The sequence below is a fragment of the Astatotilapia calliptera genome, chromosome 22, assembly GCF_964374335.1.
Source record: "Astatotilapia calliptera chromosome 22, fAstCal68.1, whole genome shotgun sequence".
Taxonomy (NCBI): domain Eukaryota; kingdom Metazoa; phylum Chordata; class Actinopteri; order Cichliformes; family Cichlidae; genus Astatotilapia; species Astatotilapia calliptera.
The window spans coordinates 17,727,208-17,747,050 of record NC_137442.1 but is presented as its reverse complement, the minus strand read 5'-3'; the positions used below and the strand labels follow the sequence as shown (position 1 = coordinate 17,747,050).

The 19,843-nt window shown below is 43.7% G+C and overlaps 1 protein-coding gene and 2 long non-coding RNA genes across 4 annotated transcripts in view; all 3 read right to left on the bottom strand.

Annotated features, from left to right (window-relative positions):
• Positions 1-3,588: 3,588 nt before the first annotated feature.
• Positions 3,589-4,177, bottom strand: LOC145423641 (uncharacterized). Its single transcript, XR_013904700.1, has 2 exons — positions 4,054-4,177; positions 3,589-3,650 (listed from the first exon to the last, which is right to left on the bottom strand). It is a non-coding gene; the product is annotated as an uncharacterized LOC145423641 (long non-coding RNA).
• A 6,061-nt stretch (positions 4,178-10,238) lies between these two features.
• On the bottom strand, positions 10,239-11,248 carry LOC145423786 (uncharacterized). Its single transcript, XR_013904823.1, has 2 exons — positions 10,946-11,248; positions 10,239-10,787 (listed from the first exon to the last, which is right to left on the bottom strand). It is a non-coding gene; the product is annotated as an uncharacterized LOC145423786 (long non-coding RNA).
• A 2,202-nt stretch (positions 11,249-13,450) lies between these two features.
• necab1 (N-terminal EF-hand calcium binding protein 1) overlaps positions 13,451-19,843 on the bottom strand; it is a 48,785-nt gene continuing 42,392 nt past the window's right edge. Inside the window, exons 10-14 of one of the 2 annotated variants that reach the window (XM_026156583.2) lie at positions 19,642-19,659; positions 18,679-18,791; positions 16,720-16,797; positions 14,754-14,845; positions 13,451-14,260 (exon numbers count right to left, since the gene is read on the bottom strand). In XM_026156583.2, coding sequence (XP_026012368.1) covers positions 14,232-14,260; positions 14,754-14,845; positions 16,720-16,797; positions 18,679-18,791; positions 19,642-19,659 — 330 coding nt within the window. In that variant the 3' untranslated portion in view covers positions 13,451-14,231. The remainder of the gene's footprint in view (positions 14,261-14,753; positions 14,846-16,719; positions 16,798-18,678; positions 18,792-19,641; positions 19,660-19,843) is intronic. The other variant, XM_026156584.2, reaches the window with a different exon arrangement.

Here is a 19,843-nt window from a genome sequence, read left to right as displayed (position 1 = left end):
TTGTGAAGGGGATGAGAAACCCTAGTGGGTCATACTGACTCGCCAGAACCCGGTAGATGTTTCTCATGGTAGGAGGATTCCTCTCCAACTGCATGGATTTGTAGTGCAGAGTGTCAGAGCAGCACATCCAGCGCAAACCTAGAGCAGGTTCTTGAGGGTCCATATCAGTTTGATTCAGCCACTGTACGCTGCTCTCCGATCTTATTTCCTTTGGTAGATGGCTGATGAGATCTGGGGTGCTGCTGGCCCACTGTCTGAGCTCAAATCCTCCCTCCGATAATAGTGACCGTAGTTTGTCCACAACCTCTGTGGCCACATCTGGAGAAGAGAAGCTCTGTAACCAGTTGTCAACATAAAAATTCTTCTCAATGGAGTCACGCACGTCATCTCCCTGGTCACTATGGTCATGGACGTGTCGCTGGAGTGCATAAATTGCACAGCACGGTGAGCATGTTGTCCCAAAGGGGAGCACCTGCCATTCATACACCTTGGGATGGGTGTCTTGTTGCAGATCGCGCCAGAGGAAACGTAGTAGTGGCCGGTCCTCAGGCAGTAGTCTCACCTGGTGGAACATCCCCTTGATATCACTGCTAACTGCGATGGAGCGTTCTCTGAAGCGTAGCAGCACACCAAGAAGAGAGGCCCCCAGGTTCGGGCCTGGTAAAAGCAGCTCGTTGAGGTTCTGATCCCTATAGGTGAATGAGCAATTAAACACCACACGGTTCTTTCCGTTGTGTGTCACCATGTGGTGGGGGATGAACCATGATTCTGTGGAGGCCCTCATTTCCTCCTCACTGATTTCTCTGACATAGCCTGCTGCTATCAACTTTGCCATCTCCGCTTGATAAGCTTTAGCCTTCTCTGGGTCTCGACTGAGGCGCTTCTCCGTGCCACGTAGATTGGGGAGTACTGCTTCAGGTGGCACCCGGAGTGTAGGCATATCACTGACACGCAGAAGGGGAGTTGAACATCTGTTTACTCCCTCGACATTCAGTCTTGTCGTCTTTGCCTCCAAAAGCCTCATAGCTTGCTCTTCCCTCCGAGACCGTGTCACTAGTTTCTCACTTCGATATGGGAGAGTGTCAAGTTGCCAAAGCCTCTCTACTTGACTATGAAGCTCTGATTGAGGAGAGGCAGTTGAGAGGAAGAGGCACTGTTGTGGTTGAGCAGAGTGCTTAAGGGAGGGGATTGGTCCCTGTAGTACCCAACCAAGTCTAGTCTTGACTGCAGCTGGTCCTCCAGGTAAGCCTAGGCGCACAGGTTTGATGGGCGTTACTAGGTGAGGACAGTCAGAGCCGATCAGAAGGAGTGGCTGGGCATTTGTGAAGGGCTGCAAGGGAAGCCTTCTCAAGTGTCTATATTTCTGTTGAAGTGCCTTCACAGGGTAGGAATGTTCAGCCAAGCCTAGGTCATCTGCTGTGAAGGCTCTCTCAATGGTGAATGTTCTGGATGGTTGGCTGGCAGGGGAGACTTTGACTGTCACTGATGCGCCATGCAAGGTTCTCAATCCTTGTCTCACCGTACGTAGAGTAAGACTCTCTGCCGTGCCCTGTAACTGCAGTCTTTGAGTGGCCTCAGGGAGAAGGATCATCCTCTCAGATCCATCATCCAATATGGCGAATGTCTCCAGGGTGTGCTCACCGTTCTGCAGCAGCACTTTGGTTATCTTCAGAAGTACTTGGCTACAGCCAGCACGCCGGTCTAGATAAAGTACCTCAGTAGATGGTTTACTCCCCAGCTCAGCGACGTGTTCCATTGGTGGATTGGGTGCAGCAGGTCTGAGATTCACTTCATGCAGGGCCTCTAGGTGTTTTCCCCTGCATGTCTTACACTGCACTTTAAGTCGACACTGACACAGCCGCCCACAACGCCAGCAGCGATTGTTGGACTTAATCCAAGTTGATTTCTGCTCCTTAGTCAGCATCTTGAAGTTGACACATTGATCTAGGAAGTGCAGAGTGTTATTACAATATGGACAATAAGCTGTGTGCTTGTCTTGGACCTCAGAAGTGGAAGGGGTTGTGGCTGAGGACCTTTGGGGGGCAGTGTTGTGTGTTGCACCATGCAGCACGGTGGTAGTGCTTTTGGTGGCTCGTTTATCTCTTTTCATGCTGCTCCTGTCTCTCGAGCTCTCCTCTACCTTCTCTGTGTGATCTCCGCCCTCTTGAATGACCAGCTCATACTCCAGCCACTCTGCAAAGTCTCTCAATGATGGTATTCCATCTTTCTGTGGGTAAAGGTAGCGGCGGAAAGCAGCACGTAGGTCTTGGGGTAGCTTTCGTGTCAGTCTAGCAACATGAGACCCGCATTGCAGCTCTATGTGTCCATCTTCCCCAAGTTGCTCTAACATGCCGACCAGAGCACGGACTCTCAGTGCAAACCTTCTGAATCCAGTTGTGTCACCTGGGCGGATGCTGGGCTCATCCATAAGCTCTGCTATCCTCTGCAGTGACAGCTGGTGCGGCTGACCGTAATGTTTAATGAGCGAGGCCATCGTGTCAGAGTAGGGGTGAGGTGAGTTACTGTAGGAGTCAACAATTAAAAGAGCTTCCTCAAATTTAAGGTGGTCACATAAGACCTGATATTTGAACCTCTCCGTTGCATCAAAGGGGAGAATATTGTCTAGGGCAAGCCTTAATCTAGCAAACTGCCTGGGATCACCCTGCGTGAACTCTGGGATGGAGGGCGATGGTCCTCTGTAGGTCTTCTCCTTTACACCTATGGCTGTAGTGGGAGCCAGCATTTGTTCTGGGGGGAGCATGTTCGCGTCGAAACTAGGTCCAGCTAGTGATTGAGATAAGGGGGTGGACTGTGGCGCACGAGGCTGAAACTCAGGAGCTTCAGTGGCTGAGGGTTGCTGTAACTGTAGCTCTTGTAAGCGTTGGCTAAGCTCTTGTGCAATGGCTGGTAGCGGTGGAGGTGGAACAGATCAGGATGATCTCTTGGGAGAAAAACTGGAGGTGGTGGTACTGGCCATTCTTCAGCTGCATCCTGTGTGTAGGATATATTGTGCTGCTCTGGTCTCAGGGGAAAAGGCTGTGTAGTTAGAGGTGTGGAGACCCAAGTGTTATCAGCTGAAATGTAGCCCCCTGGTTGCTGGGCAGAACGTAAGCGGGTGTATTCCAACGTGCTGACATTACGATCCATCTGCCTCCTCATGTCTCCTACCATCATCTGAAGTTGCCTGTTGTCCTCCTGCAGTTGCTGCACAATGTTCATGAACTCCTGAGGGATGCTGGATGACACTGGAGTCTGTCCTGCAGCTCCAATAGAACCAGGAGTCTGGGTGAGGGGCGTCATCTTGGCGTATCCCTCTCTAGTCTGCTGTTGCTCCAATGTAGCAGTGGGTGGCAGCGTGTAGCCTTCATACTGAGTCATCCATCCTGGTGGTCGCACAGCCCTCCGTGGACGTGCACCTGCTCTCTGGGGGTCATAATCCATCTTCACTCTGTAATCACCTATCCGGCTCGAAGGACCAATTTTGTTATGATGATTTCTGATATGAGGTTCAGTTCTACGGTGGTGATCGCAGGGTGTGCACAGGTCAAGTGCCACTATGACCCTCCAGAAATTAACGAGGACAGGGGATGATCGTTCAGCTCTTTAATGGCAGATTTAGCGTGGGTGTGGGTATGTGTGTGTGTGTGGTTCTACAAACAGAATGGAAAATAGAACACAAATTACAATCAAATTATAGACAACAATAATCACCATATAACATATTACAGCCACATACTTGTCTTATAGGCCCTAATACTAAGCTGGCGGCTTTTACTTATAGTCTGAACCATATTTGACAACAAAGAAAATAAACATCTTCCCATCACTTAACTCTTGTGCCCCACTCACTTATGATGCCAACTAAAGAAGGCAAATACACATAACAAATCCCCAACTCAAACTGAACTCAGTTTGGCCTAGGCGAACTTAGCTTAGCTTAGCCCGCTTAGCTTAGCGATAACTTAGCTTATAGAAAATGTACAAACAGAGGACGTCCAGAGCAAGAAAACATACAGGCTATCCTTCTTACACAAGAAATATCCTGTAACTCACCAGTCTTATGGACGCACACTCTCATTGAACCCACATAAACTGCTCCCGAGCATAACTTGTGATTCACACTGCCTTCATGAACACCATTTTCCATCCCAGTCAAACATTACTCACAAAACGGCCGCGCCCTCTAGTGGCGAGGCAGAAAACTGCATCACAGTCCTGCCTTCAGAACACCTTCACCTCAATTTTCTCTTTTGCAAGTTCTTCTTGCACTTTCATCAGTTCCTTCTTCATGTTTTGAGTGTAACTCTTTGTATCTTCCATTTCTTTCTTTGCTTCCTGTATTTTAATTTTCTCTTCCTCCAGCACTTTTTGAGCTTCCAACAATTCTTTCTTCATATTTTCAATCTCATTTTCTGCCTCATGTTTACGTTTTTTCTCCTCTTGAAGTTGTTGCTTTACATGCAGTAATTCCTTCCTTAGTTTTTCAGCTTCAGCCGTTACATTTGCAGCTTCTTGTGTTGCCAACTGCATTTTCCTTCTTTCCTCTTCAAAAGCTTCCTGAACCTCCTGTAATTCCCGAATCACATTTCCTGCCTCCTTCTTTGCAGTTTGATATTTACTTTTGGCTTCTTGTGCTGTGGTTTTCTCTTCCTCCAATGCTTTTTGAGCTTCCAACAGTTCTTTCTTCATGTTTTCATTCTCGTTTTCTGCCTGTTGTTTTCCCATTTTCTCTCCTTTAAGTTTGAGACCCACATGCAGTAATTCCTGCAATACTACTTCAGTTTCAAACTTTGAATTTTTAGCTTCTCCTCTTGATTTTTCTGCCTCTTCTTTTAATTTGACATTTTCAGCCTGTATCATTTGAAATTCTTCTTGCAGGTTAATCAGCTGCACTGTATTGTATGGTGAAGCACTCGCCGATCCTCTTCTCGTTCTCCCTTGATTCAATTTGGCCTTTTAAATCCAGGCAGAGGAAATCAAAAGTGGCAGTTAACAAAAACAGCAACAGTACAGGTTTACATGAATAAATTCAATACATTATAATTAACAATACATATTTCAGTACTACTGTGCGTACTTTGTTTTTTTTTTTTAAATTGTCCCTTTTCTTAGGCCAGCAAAGGGGTGATTTTCCCTGCCAGGCCCAGTAAGAACATTTATGTTTTATACTATGTTTTTATATATGACTTCTCACCCATCAGCAAGCATACGCTGCCCAGCCCCAGTGTTACCAACTTAGCAACTTTGTCGCTACACCTAGCAAGTTTTCAGAACCTATCAGCGACTTTTTTTCTAAAAAGCGACTAGCGACAAATCTGGTAACTTTTTCTGGTGTTATTGGAGACGTTTTGATGTGAAAGCAGGTGTTGGCGTGGGCACCTCGCCCATGCCAAAGCGCTCACAGGCGGCAGATAGTCCTCACGCAGCAGTCGCCTCCAGCTGCTGTCAGAGCAAGAGATATTCACCCCTATGCGTACAAAACTGCAAATGAATCGCGCATGAGCGAAGCCGTTGCTCCTCTCCCACTGTAACGCAGGGCGGGAGCAGCGGTAAATGTACATTTTTCTTTGTCTAATATAAATCGGTGCACTATAATACATCATTCTAATCATTGCAAACTTAGAAATCGGATGTCCTTGCAGAGCCTTAACTCCATGTTGTACATCTGATTTCCACTGAAGAGGCTTGCTATTGTCACGGGGTGGAAAGGGACAAGTCATCTAAGTTTTTTTACTGTGCATGTTTTTGTTGTGTTTTATCTTTTTAATGTTTAATATTGTACATTGGGTTATTTTTATGAGTTTTACTGCATGTTTTAATGGTATTTATTTGGTGACTTGTCCTGGAAAGACTCCGCCCCTACCTGATAATAAACTGATCACACCTGCGAGAGATCCCAGAGAGGCCAATAAGAGGGCCTGACAGACCACAGGAAGGAAGTTCGACCGAGAGGCTTGAGAGACGGCCAGGAGTAAGTGGTGCCAGGCGGCAGCGCCTGCAAGCCGAAGGGGCTGGTGGAGCTTGGCGTTCAAGACGAGGACGGACAGCACCAGCGACTAGGGACGCAGAGCGAACAGGCGGACGGCAGTAGCAACAAGAGCCCAGCTTGTGCACTGCGGGAGAGCAGAGGCGGCGAGACAGCCGGTGCCGATTTGCAGTTTTAAAGAAGCGGCGGGCGGAGTTGAGAGCTCTGCCCACCCGGGGTAAGTCTTCGACTTATCCCCTTTTATTGAATGAAAACTGCCGAAAAGAATAGTGACTGCCGCTCCCTCCCTTTCTTCAGCGTACCAGGACGCGGAATGCGGGGAGGAAGGCGAGGACTCCGCTGGGTTTCCCTTTTACATCACTTCGCTGGACTTTTTTAGTTCTTTGTGACTTTTATATCGTGGCGGATGCCACTGGACTTTTAATGTTCTGTTTTATTGATTTTTATTGTGTTACCCCTTGGCCAAGGTTGTTTTAATTCATTTTACATTTTTAACTATTTAAATATAATAAATTATATTTTAATTATACAGATTTTATTCGTGTGCTTTCCCTTGGCGGCTCCACTGCTCTGTCCGTTTGGAGGAAGGTTTCCTTCCTTTAAAAAAAAAAAGACACTGTGGAAATAAAATCACCTTCGCTCCGTTACACTATGTTCATTTTGATTTTTAATGGTTAAAAATTTTCTTTTTACTGTTACTTTTTTTGGATCACAAGGTTTAAAACCACTTAAAGGAACACACACACACACACACACACACACACACACACACACACACACACACACACACACACACACACTATAAAAAGTAACTCCGCCAGTGATTCCGGATAAAGGAGGAAGGTTGGAATTACTGAAAACAATAATTACTAAGAGAAAATTAATTTGTAGTTCTAAATATATTCTAAATGATAAGCGGAAGCGAATGGATGGATGGATGTTATAAACTAATGGGAGGGAGATCCCCTATGAGCCCTAATATACTTATTATGACATGTTTAACTGCCAGTGAGACAAAGCCCATTTTTACTGCAAATGAGAAATGAACATGCCAATAAAGACTAACTATTCATTTCTAAGCAAAGTTACCCTCTGTCGTGTCCTTTGGAGCAGAATCCATGAATTTTGTAGTAATTCATGGATTTCTTCACACTGTCCTTCAGACAGCTGTTGGATGCTCCTGACAATGACACAGGAAAAAGAATTTGCATTTGATGAAGCATCAAATGCATCGGTCACTCTGGCAGCCAGCTGTGCCAGAGTGACCGAGTCCCAGGCCGAGAAGCCGAGGGTACCCCACCCCCGAAGTGGCCCGAGCGAGCCCCGGGCTTCAGGCCCCGATAACCAGCCACCAGGAGTGAGCCGGTGTGTACCTGTACGCCCATCCCCATCCCCAAACACAAAGAACCACCAACGCACCAATGTCTGAGGGCGTCTGCCACTGGCAGGGGAAGTGGTGGGGGGAGATAGGCCTCCATACCTTGGAGGGCCTGAGATGTCCCTAGAGAGGTGGCGTCTGATACCCAACCTGACATATAGACACAGACATACAGCCACACACAGATACAGACATCCATTCCCACCCTCATGCTCTCATACGCAATTACTCAACACTCACCCAACGTGGAGACAGACATAAATAAAGACACTGTACACACAATCACACTCCCCAAGCGTACTCTAAGCCCCAGGTCTAGGTACCCTTGCCCCTGGAGGGGGAAGCTGCACCCAGACCCAGAAGTGTTACCCTTTTCCCTGCGGTGGAGAGAAGCAGACTGCCCTGGCTCGGCAGCAGCAGGGAGGCCCCACATTCCAGACCCCAATTGGACGGCCAACTCCTCCTCCTAGCCCCCCCCTCCCGCTCCAACAGGCTGCAGAGAACGTGTGTGTGCGAAGACTCCAAACCTCCCTCCGCCCGCTCATATGTAGTGTTGGTGTTGTGTTGTGTGTTCTAAGGTGCATTTAAAACCCAGGAGGGCATGGAGCAACCTGCGAGAGAGAGCAGCAGGTAAGTGCATAGCCCCTCCTGATAGCCCTAAATGTCTACATGTATTTAAAATTGAGAGGTGGGCAACAACGCCAGGGGCAGAATTGTACACCCTGATGGTCTTTTGGATTATGTGTAGCGTGCCCACCCCCAAGGTCCTATATGTATGTGTTATGAGAGTGTGAGTAATGTGAATGTCTAAGTTGTGGGATAAAATTGCACCCCCATACTTTGCAACCCACCAGGGAAAGGGGGCCCAGGCCCATCCGGACCGGGGCCCAGTTCAGCAGCGCCGCCTGGCCCCACAGAGCCCGAGACAGTCCACCCGACCCCACCACAGAGAAAAGTCTGCATACCAGAGCCATCATTAATGCACAACACATGTAGGATGGCCAAGAGAGCTTGCTTGACAACTTCCATTCCATATGATTTATCTGTGTGATCCACTATGTGATCACCAGAAAAATTGCATTTTAACCCAACTCACGTTCAGATGTGCTGTCTAAGAAACATAATTCTGAATGTTTTTCATTATATAATTATTCACCCCTGGCTGCAAATGGGACACCTAAGTTACCTGAGTAGAGAAAAAATGCATATGTAACCCAGATTATTTTCTGAAATATGAGATTTCTGATAATTTGGCAGTCATTGAATGCAGCACAGTGCCATGACCATAGCAGCCGCCTGTCCAGCAGCTGTAGAATTTCATTTTCCTCCTGTCGATCCGATGAGGAGCATGCTGTTTTCGTGTGCCCTGCCAGCTGGAAACTTGGGTACATTTAACATGAGTCGCCATGGATACGTTTACGAGATATTTGTACTTGAAACTGATGGTTTAATGTGTTATTAGAGAGAGAAGTCATGTAGTGGTACACACTTGAAGCTGAGCCGAATCTGACAGGCATTGGCTATTACATCTGGCGAGTTATCTTGCAGCGCATGGTCAAATTGAATGTTCTCGTTTGGCTCTTGGCGAAGGCGGTCGCACTTTTCTCCTCTCTTCCTTCCCCTTATCTTCCCTGCTTAGCCTCTTGTGTCCTTGTCTTGTTTCGTGTGTATTACTTTCCCTCGAACAGTCGACTCACAACGAACGCAGCATGGTTAACACCTTGGAGACGCTTACAGCTGCCGTGAAGACTCAAAATAACACCATTGAGCATATGATGGGATACATCAAAGAGAGGCCAGCTCAAAATGAGACCCTTGAGCGAAAGTTGGATCACATCACAGAACGGCTCACTGCAGTTGTGAGGTCTCAGAATCAAATAATGACAACACCACGGACCAGAAGTTTGATACCATCATGGGGAGGCTCGCGGCTCTACAACGGGAAATTGAGAGACCAGTGTCGGAGTGTTAAAGATCAGCTTTGAAATTCTACTGAGCTGCTTGCATAAAAGAAAAATCAACGACATCAACATGCGAACACCACGGCGCCAGCTGCACGGCCCAAGGCTGGAGCCGAACAAAAACTCCCTGATAACGACTGTGTGATGACTATTCTTCCCATCCCATGCAAGGCCACCTGGGTTGGCTGGAAGACTGTTTACTTAGCCTGATAGGGCGAAGGACATTGTCTCAGCTGAACTATGGACACGCACACACACACATACTTCACTGATAAGCACTCACACATCCCCCCTCCCCTTCCAACGCCTTCGATGCTTGTTGCCTCCTGGGAACACGAGGCGGGTCTGAGCCCGCGCTGGTGAGTCGGCGCAGTGGCAGGATGGCTGTTGTGTTGCCTGGGATTACTCCTTTTCCCTACCCAACCCTGTTGCTGGTCACGTGCTCCATAATGTTGTGCTGTGGACATTTATGTGCTTTTTTGTGCAGAGGAGTTTTTTTGTTTCCTGTTCTCATGCTGTCCTCCTGTAGCCCAGCATAAGTAGAGGTCTCTTTTTTTTCCTCTTGTACTTTTCCCATTGTAGTGTACATTTCAGTGTTTTTCTGTAATGCAACCAAGGCTGGACTGGGACAAAAAATCGGCCCGGGCATTTTGACTAGAGACCGGCCCACCAGGATAAAGATTGAAAATGTGACGTCATTCAGGGATAAAACCGCAAAGGATTCTGGGAACTTGTGGCAAGAGGTACTAGCGCACGCAGGCTTTCAATTGAACTCAGTTACACAGGGATAAAAAGAAACCCAAAAAATGGCAAGAAGCTGTTGTATTATTAACTGCAATAACCGGTCGCATGACAGCCACGGGAAGCCGACGGGTAAAGAGATCGTTGTTTTTTTTTTTATCGGATTATGTCGTTGAAGTGAAATTTTTTAAGCCATGTTTCCGAAGTAAGAGCCGACGGATGGTCTGGATATACCAAATATAACATCTCAGAACACTCCAGCTCACAGGTTAGTCTGCTCCAAGCATTCCCACAAAGGTCAGAGTTTTGTAGTAGTTAATACGTCATTTTTCTTAACATAATTGGTGATATAGGTTACAAGCAAGTCTGGCGCTGAACAGAAATTGTCGCGCTATGCTCCTTTATTTATTGTGTTTATTGTGCATAAATAGTGAATTGTCCTGACACAATATTGCGTTTCGCTTCTGTTATAACCATGGTACACTGACAAAACCATATACTTTTATTCACAGGATAAAACAGTTGTTTTGTATCACTAATTGTCCATTGCGATTACAACATACAATATTATTGTCACTGCTACATTTCTGTAATGCTACTGTAACCGGTTTCTGCTTCATCCCGCTGCAACAGTTCGGCCCAAACAGACTCCTCGACTCTGCGTTGTGTAGTGTTTTTAAAAAGACAAGGAGTCTCTGATCGATCGTTGCCACTTTATTTCCTGAATGGAAACAACGGTGTATTATCAGTGCACAGGCTCGCCATACACCACTCCGCACAGCACACTCTCGTATGGCTACGGCAGACTGGCAGCGATTACTGCAGCAATATTACAATTTCTAATATACAATAAAATAACAGCAACAACAAACGATGTACCTGAATGGAAACAACGGTGTATTATCAGTGCACAGGCTCGCCACACACCACTCCGCACAGCACACTACGGCAGAACATCTCATTAGCATTCCGCTTTAGCATACAGTTTCACACATTAATAAACAAATGAAAAGTACATAAAACTGGTGTTGGACATGTGTCCACTAAGCACTTATTACACTCGGTGCTCGTCAGCTAATCAAACATGTTTTATGTGTCTGTACTACTTAGCTATATTGTGTGCGGAACAATACAACTCACCTCTCGTATGGCTACGGCAGACTGGCAGCGATTACTGCAGCCAGCCACACCGAGAGGGGGGGGGGGGGGGGGGGGGGCGCTGTTTCCCCATTACACTGATATTTGTGGCAAGTGGAATAATACCACATAAACACTGTTACACTACCAGAAATTATTTCCACTACTAATTAATTACCGTTGAGCTCAAAGGTTATATTAATAAACTGTTAATGAATGTGTATTTATGAAGACGATTTGTGAGACTGGTAAACTTATGATATATACAATAGTCTTTCGTTCTACACGGTGCGTTTCAAGGTCCTGTACCCATCCGTCGGTAAACTGTACCTGGGCTTGTTGCAGTGACCTGAAGTTACTAAACTTCATGAGTGTATGCACTCACTCCAAGAAGCGTATAATTATAAATCTGAGCGTGGTGAAAGTTGGGCAGCACGCTGACGTCTTTTGTCCACTCTTTCACTCCTTTGATTTTTTCCTCGTATCTTTTCTTTGTCTTTTCGTCGAGTCTGTCTTTGTTCGGACCGGCATTGTTCTCCTTTTGTTTTGTACATTCCTTTTTTGTGCGGCAAAGAAAAAAAAAAGAAGGTATTGGAACCGGAGAATGAACGTTTTGCGGTGCTGCAAATGTTTGCATTTGATTTGTTTGATTGGATTGTTTTGCCACGAGTTCCCGGCATGCAATGCGCGAAAATCACGTGATTGTTAAACAAGGGGGAGGGTGCATCCAGCCTCCTCGGCTGTAATTGGTCCAGCCCAGAGTCGATCATGACCAATTGGCCAATCCAACACCTTTCATTATATATACCCTTCCTAAAAAAAAAAAAAAAAAATCCATCGGCCCATAAAAACAAAAAATCGCCAGCGGCCCACCGGGCAATGCCCGGTATGCCCGATGGCCAGTCCAGCTATGAATGCAACCGTTCTCTGACTTGTATCCCCATGTGATGTCTGTGTTGTGTGTGTAAGGTCGGAGGGCGGGTTCATTTCACTGCAGTTTACTGCATGTGGCGAATAAAAGTTGATGATGATGATGATGTACCTTATTATGCTGCAGCAAGATGTCAAATCCACCACTGTGATATTTTGTTAAGGAAGAAAGCTAAATGTTGTAGAATCTGTGAATGAGGTTATTAGCAGGCTGGATAGCTGACTGTTACAAGCTAGTGGATAAGCAAGGCTGGCTACCATCTTAATATGGCGGCCAATACAAGGACAATTATCGAGTTTATTTGTTCATGCCTAAGAAAATTTGTTGAATAGCATTTATTTTTTCTGTTTATATTTTTACATGAACAAGCCTGTATTTTTATGATGGTAAGACCGCTGGATGAGCCGTTAGGGACATTGACACTGACTTAGTGGTACTGGAAGTCATGAATATGCTTTGGTTAATTTCCCTGCACACTTGTGTGTAGGCTGTTTTTTCTTTCCTGTGGTAGTCTGTTCCTGCTGGATGAACCACTTTAGGAAAATCCTCATCTGATGACTCCACTGAACCATCCTTCCTGGTAGATGGCCGTTGCTGCTAGCTGGATGCTTCTGCTAGCTGGATGCTATTACTGGATACTACACTGTTCCAACAGCTTGGCAGGAACAAATTGATGGGCTCAGAAGATGCACTTTACCTTTCCTTGAGCTTTTTTGGACTCAGTGTTTTTTTTTGGAAACACTGAGTGGAAAGACACTAAAAGAAAAGGGTTGTTGTTTAATTAAAATTGTTTTAATAAATTTATTTTTTAAGTGAGTGTGGTGTTCATTATGTGCTGAAGGTCATACTGTTCCTATAGTGGAGCAGCTCAGTCAGAGTTGCTTTTCCTGTTTGGGTGTGAAAGAAAAAGAATTAGTAGCAGTGGCTCCTAGCTTCAGTACTGCTATCTGTCCACACAGTGGTGCAGTTTGCTTAGCTAAGTATATATATGGAAATAAAATGCAAAGCTTAAGTCAGAATGTGTTAGGCTTTAAATGTGTTTGCTTTGGTCTTATTCACATGACCCTGTTTTATTTTTAAGTAAATTAATGTAGATATTAAATAAGGCTAATAAATAACGCTTGTGCATGAAATATCACTTTTACGTAATCATAAAAATAATTATATTTTTATAATCATAATCATAAAAATATAAACAAAGAAAAAGGCTGATTTGTCATATTTAAGATATTGTGACGAGAGACAAATGTGAAAAAAACACCAAGAGAGAGATGAAATCATTTCCACTCACAGAATGAGAAAAAGAAGCCCACAAATACACAATAATATCGTCTTTATTTATGCTTTTATCTCATTTTAACTCAATAAATGCTGAAACAACAGTTCTCCAGAGCTGCTACAGTTGATACAATTTCATCAACTAGTCACTCTCAGTCACTCACACAGATGCATACACACACGTCACACACTCGTCTCACGCACACACACACACACACACACACACACACACACACACACACACACACACACACACACACACACACACACACACACACACACACACACACACACACACATACACACCTATATACTTGTATGGCTATCTGTGAGGACATTCTTTAACAGACTTCCCAGCCCCAAATCAACTGAACCCTAAAACCAACAATGGGGACAAAAACTTTACACGCTGGTCCTCACGAATTAACCTATACAAACACACACACCTGTCTCATGAACTACTCTGGACTATAGATGATGTCATGTCAAACACTGCGATGAGATAATCAGATTGATCACTGTCTACTGAGATTGTTGCTCTTAGGATGGCCGAGGAACGTAAACAAACACGCGTGAGCTATTTGAGCTACCACCAAACTATGAAGGAACATGGAGGTCATAAAATAGATACTAATCACCATGACTTCACAAAATGTGTTCATCGTATGTGTGTGTGTGTGTGTGTGCGTGTGTGTGCGCGTGTGTGTGTGCGTGTGTCAGGGGTAGGGCGGCATTGTTGCTCTTGCTGTGGACTTCCAGATGTGTTGGCCAGTTGCTGTTTGTTTGCACTCATCAGTAAAGAGAAGTGTGTGTCCACGTTCAGTTGTTGTTGAGGACCCACCAGGAGGCTGCAGTGGAAACACAAAACAAAAATAACTGGCCCAATGCTGAAAGTGACACTTTTAAAGGTAGAAATAGAAAAGAGAAGAGAAAACCCCCACAAAATAACCATAAAAAACACATGCTAAAATATTAAAAATTAAATTATTCCAGGAGAGCAAATTGTGCCACGTTTAACCAAGAAAAGTCACTGTTAACTGTGCAGACAAGTAGACTGAGTCGTTGTTGATTTCCCAGTGTCAAGCTCTTAACCAATCTCATTTCTCTGATGCTTAATCACATTTGTCGGGTGAAATCTCAAAGCAGAGATCTCTCAGCATGACCTTTGAATAACTTCAAACACTGCAGAGCCCTGATTTGAATCTTAAAAAATCGATTGTTTGTCTGGAGAGGATTCTTTTTATGATTAACGGCAGCCCCAGCAAAAGCTGCCTGAATCAGTCTTAATCTTTTTCCTGTTGATGTCACACAGTTCACTGTTGATGCTATGGATGTTCTTACCAGGAACCAACATGGTGGTAATGGTCTCAGGAGTTTCCAGGAAGTCCACGTTCCCCCTCTGGAAGGTTTTACTGTAGTTGGTCTGTAGGTGACTGAAGAGCAGAAAAGAGAAAACTCAAAGATGGTTTCAGGTCAGAGCAGCCGCGATCGTATAGTGGTTAGTACTCTGCGTTGTGGCCGCAGCAACCCCGGTTCAAATCGGGGTCATGGCAGGTTTTCTACATAATTTCTTTCTAGTAAATAAATGAATAATTCTCATATTGATTTTGAGTTCAGCTGTTTGCGTAACACTAGTTTTCCAAATTATTTGCTATTAAAAGTCAATAAATTAAAATTCTTTAAACAAAAACAGAAATATGTAAACATGTACACAAAAGCAACTAAAAAACTGCCATACCAACAATTCCTTAAAATGTGCTCAACCTGATTTACTTCCTGAAAGTTTATGATCTTTAGGGGCAGGACTTGCAGAGCTGAACACTTCTCATTGGCTAAGTGTTCATGGCAGTACATCCATAGACAACATGTGAACAATAGCATAAAAAACCATTAAAAAAATATATTTATATATAACAAACATGGTAAAATAAAATTTAGACATAAACAGTCATAAAGGTTTATTCATAAAATCCATAAAAGTGGATTGTTTTTCCAGCAATGGAAATGTGTCTATAAGTTATAAGTTAGCTGAACAATCTGCAATAAAAAAAAACCGAGAAACTAACAACTGAGATCAGAAACTAGGAAAGTGTTTACTGAGGTAATCAAGTGAGCAGTGGGCTCATTTTCTTACAGACATCTATTGAAGTTTTGTGGATACATAACCACAAACTACATGATTGGGTCAAGTGAATAAGGCATCAGTCACGCTCGCCTAGAGACCTGGCAACCACTGGTTGCTAGGGAGAAATGTGTATTCCTTCACCCGTTGGTTTATGATTGTTTTGGTCACTATCAAGTTGCTGCAATCACCGGTTGCTGCAATCATACCAGCTTGTCTGGAAACAGTTTCCAGGTGGTAGTGAAACTGTGAAAAGTGCAACACAAACTGGAAATGGACTGTTGCCTAAAAAGTAAAAGTTGTCCTTTCAAAATATGACACAAAACTTTTAGTTTGAAGGACAACAATCTGTTTCTGGTTTGTGTTTTACTATCTGGTTGTATAATGTCCAATAATGTGAACAACTATGTGCACACGTAAGAAACCTCTATACAATCAGACCGCTATAGACGAAGCCCCCTGGTGGTCATTAGAAATAAATCAAGTTGATGCAGGCATTTCTGCTCTGGCCTCACTTCCTAAGGCAGAATTCTATGCCCAACTTTCATGATATATGATTTTATCAAGTTAACCACTCGGTCGAGCTCATAAATATCAAGTCCCTAGAAGCTCCACTTCAGATCCAGTGTTTTAGGTGTTTTGATTCTACTTTATTTAAATCTCCTCCATGCTTGTTGTTGCTACAGCCAGTGGCTTTCCTTCGCTTATCTGGTTTAATCTTTCTTATACAGTCTTTTGCATTTGTGACAACAGCTGGACTTCAGTGGAGCAGTTAAGGAAAAACAGCTGTCGCCTCAATATTTGCCTTCACGGTTCTTCAGACTGTGGCAGAAATGCAGCCTGAAGTCCTGAAATGCTGGCAGGTCTGCATTATTCACAACGGTTTTGTCTTTGATTTGTGATTTTAACCAAACAAAATGATCTTGTTATACATTTGCTTTCCCACACTGTGCTTTTATATTACATTTAGCTATGTGATTTGACACTGGGAATGCTTGATTGCAAGCTGTTTGTTTGGGAAGGGATGGGTCAATGACTGTCTTTTTTTATATATAGAACTGGGAAAATTAAGTAGGATCATTCATTTTGATAAATATACATGATGTGACACAACAATATGTATAAAAATTCCATGTTAAAACATACATTCAAGTAACAACTACATTCTGACAGGCGAACACTTACTTCTTCCACACATTGTTGTGCTCCCAGAATTCATAGAGAATGAAGCGTGATTCATTTGCCAGCCGCTGAACTGCGATGCTGCCAAATACAAAACACGAGAGCGCACAAGTCATGCAGTTACTAATTAGTGTGCCGCATCATGTTGCCCAACACAGCTTCTCTGCCCGAATTGTGTCCTACACTCTGACAGCATGCGGGTATTGTGGGTCTGTCAAAAACACTGTGTGGTTTCGTCCTGATGTTGAGGCTTCATGCAGCAGGCTAGTGTTTTATTAATCACAGTTTAACTTAAAAGTGAGCCTGAAACATGACTGAGTATTTAGAGAAGCAATCATGACAAAGCATATAAATGTCAAGCTGTCCTTTAGGCTGCTGGGATTAATCTAAAACCAGTATGTGAGAGCAATTTGTTTTGTCCTGCTGAATTTACTCACGGAGCGACTCGGGTGACAGAGCTTCAGATTTTTGGGAGGTTTTGGCAGGCAGAAATGCAAATGTTATTTTATCTGCTTTGTTGTGATCGCACACAACAGTAGAACTCACAAAATGTCCTGAGCTATAACAGAAGACTGATTCTTTACTCCTATTAGGAGGACAATGGCTCAAACCAGCCATATGTATTTAATTTGATATAGATTTAAGTCACTAGTCAAGCTTAAATTTCACTACTACACTGTAATACACATATGATATAGGCCACAAAGGATGCTGTGTAGTATTGGGGAGTGGTGAACTAGTAGCTTATTAATAGTTTAGCAATGTTCATATTTCTCTAGTGATTTAATAAATTACTTTTTTAAATTAAAGGTTCAAATCATACAGTTCGACATATAAAGAATATGTTTCGGCCTTCTTCATAACTCTAACTAATCTTCCTTTAAACAAACATCTGACCTTTCTGTTTTGCATGTGCAAGTAAGCATTAATTTTTACTGTTTAGAAGAAGTTGCCGCAAGTTATTCTTGCTTGTTGCAGTAAGCCTGCTCAGGCTTTTGTGGAGGACAGGTGTCATTCCTGTCCTCCACAAAAGGATTAACAGTGGTGTAAAATGAAATAATATAAATAATAGTATCTCCCTCTGCAGTTCCATCAGAGGGACATAATACATTTAAGGCCAATAAGTCATTAAGTGACTGAGGCAGGTATGAGGCAGTATATTCCAGGGTCTTTTTATGCTAGAAAGATTTTACGCTAGGTGGCTAATACGTATTTACATATCAGTGTCTGTTTGAACACTTTCCTGTGATTATTTTCATGTTGGGTTGAAATAATTTATTTTCCCTCTGCTGGTACTGCAGCTTATTGCAACTTCTTCATGCATGTGCATTTCACACTTTGAAGCAAAGGGGGAAATGGACACGCTGTCTATTACATGCTTTGCCATGATAGTGGGTTGGAATGTGTGTGTGAATGGGTGAATGGGACATGTTGTAGAAAACGCCTTATTTGCTTGAGTAGAGAAGCGCTACATGAAAACCAGTCCAGAAGTGCATTAAGGACCGGTTGAACATGTGTCCCTAATAAAGTGGGCATTTAATGTATATTGGAATTGAAGATCACCTTCATTCTTCTAATTGGTCCACGAGTTGACATAATTATCAAAAGGTCAAAGGTGAGGCTCTTGTCTTTATATCAGAGTGTGACTTTGTTTCCTTCACTGCTAGAAGATGTTTAGTTTTGCTTATGCAGCATTTCAGTGGAATCTTATTAAAACACATGCGTTATGATTTCTGTTCCTTAAGCTGCATAATTCATTAGAAATGCAAGCAATATGTTAAAAATAGTTTCTAATGCCAGAAAAGCAGCTGAAATATTTTTAGTCTCAGGTTAGGGCAGCTTCACAAGACCTGTCTGTCTGCCCGTCTTAATCAAGCCTTTACAAAAATGTGAAAAATAGAAAGGATAAAAATAAAAGCAGTAAATCCCTGACACAAATGAACAAAGAGAATATAAACTGACTGCAAACATCCAGTCTGGGCACAGGCGCACTCCATGTACTGTCTGAGAGCCAAGCGAAACTCCTCCAGCTCTTCTTCCAGCACCGAGAGCTGCCTCTGAACTATTAGGATGTGCTGCAGAGACAAGACGCAAACACAACATTTAAAGGCGCACAGACGTCAGACAGACAGAGGCTGCTTCTCGTATGTTGAGAGGCCGTTTGAGCTGAGGTGTTTGGAAATCTGGCAGGATTTTGAATTTGCTCAGTGCATTGTGACTCACGCAGAAGTGTAAAGTGAAAAATGATCATGTCTCATAAGGTCTTGGCATCAGCTTCTGAATAAATGTGCCAACACATTTGCTCAGAGACCAGAATATGACCCCGAATACACATTTAGAGGAAGCATGTACAGACATCTTGTTCAAAGGTGTGAACAGCAGGGGGGGGGGGGGGGAAGCTGGTGTACCCATGACTGTAGAAAACCTGCTAATCATTTCCTGTGGCTGATGAGGAATTGTTAACAGCAGCAGAGCAGATGATTAGAACAGGAAGTGAATGGTCTCCCTGTTGGCTATAAAGCAGGCAGTGTGTGTTAATGAGGGTGAGACTCTAGGAAATGAAGGTAAGTCAATATAATGTCTTTTGAAATGACTGAAACACGACTGCGGGTGTGTGTATATATGTGTATGGGTGTGTCTGATGAAATGCGCACACTTTCGCTCTCTCAGTGGCTAATTTGGGAGAAAGTCACCCTCGCACGCATGCACACACTCAGGGACGCATCCACTCAGGCATGTTAACGCACACAAACACACATCAGTCTTGTGTTGTGGGTCATTATTGGATTACTCAGCAACCCATTTATTCCCAGTGACACACAGCAAATTAAACAAAATTACATATTGATTAATTCACACACAAAGAGATGTCTGCATCAAATTAGTAATGAGAATGACAGTAGCATGAAACATTCATATGCATACCTTCATTTGGAGCTGCCTCTGCAGTAGGATACAAACACAAATCATTCCATAAACATAACGCACACATATTGTGTTATAAAATAGCCTTACTGATGCTCCTTAGGCGTCTTCTCTCTGAAACAAACTATTTAAATCCCACTTTCTTCTTGTTTGGGCACATATAGTACTGTACAAAAATCTCAAACAACCTCTTATTTTTTAT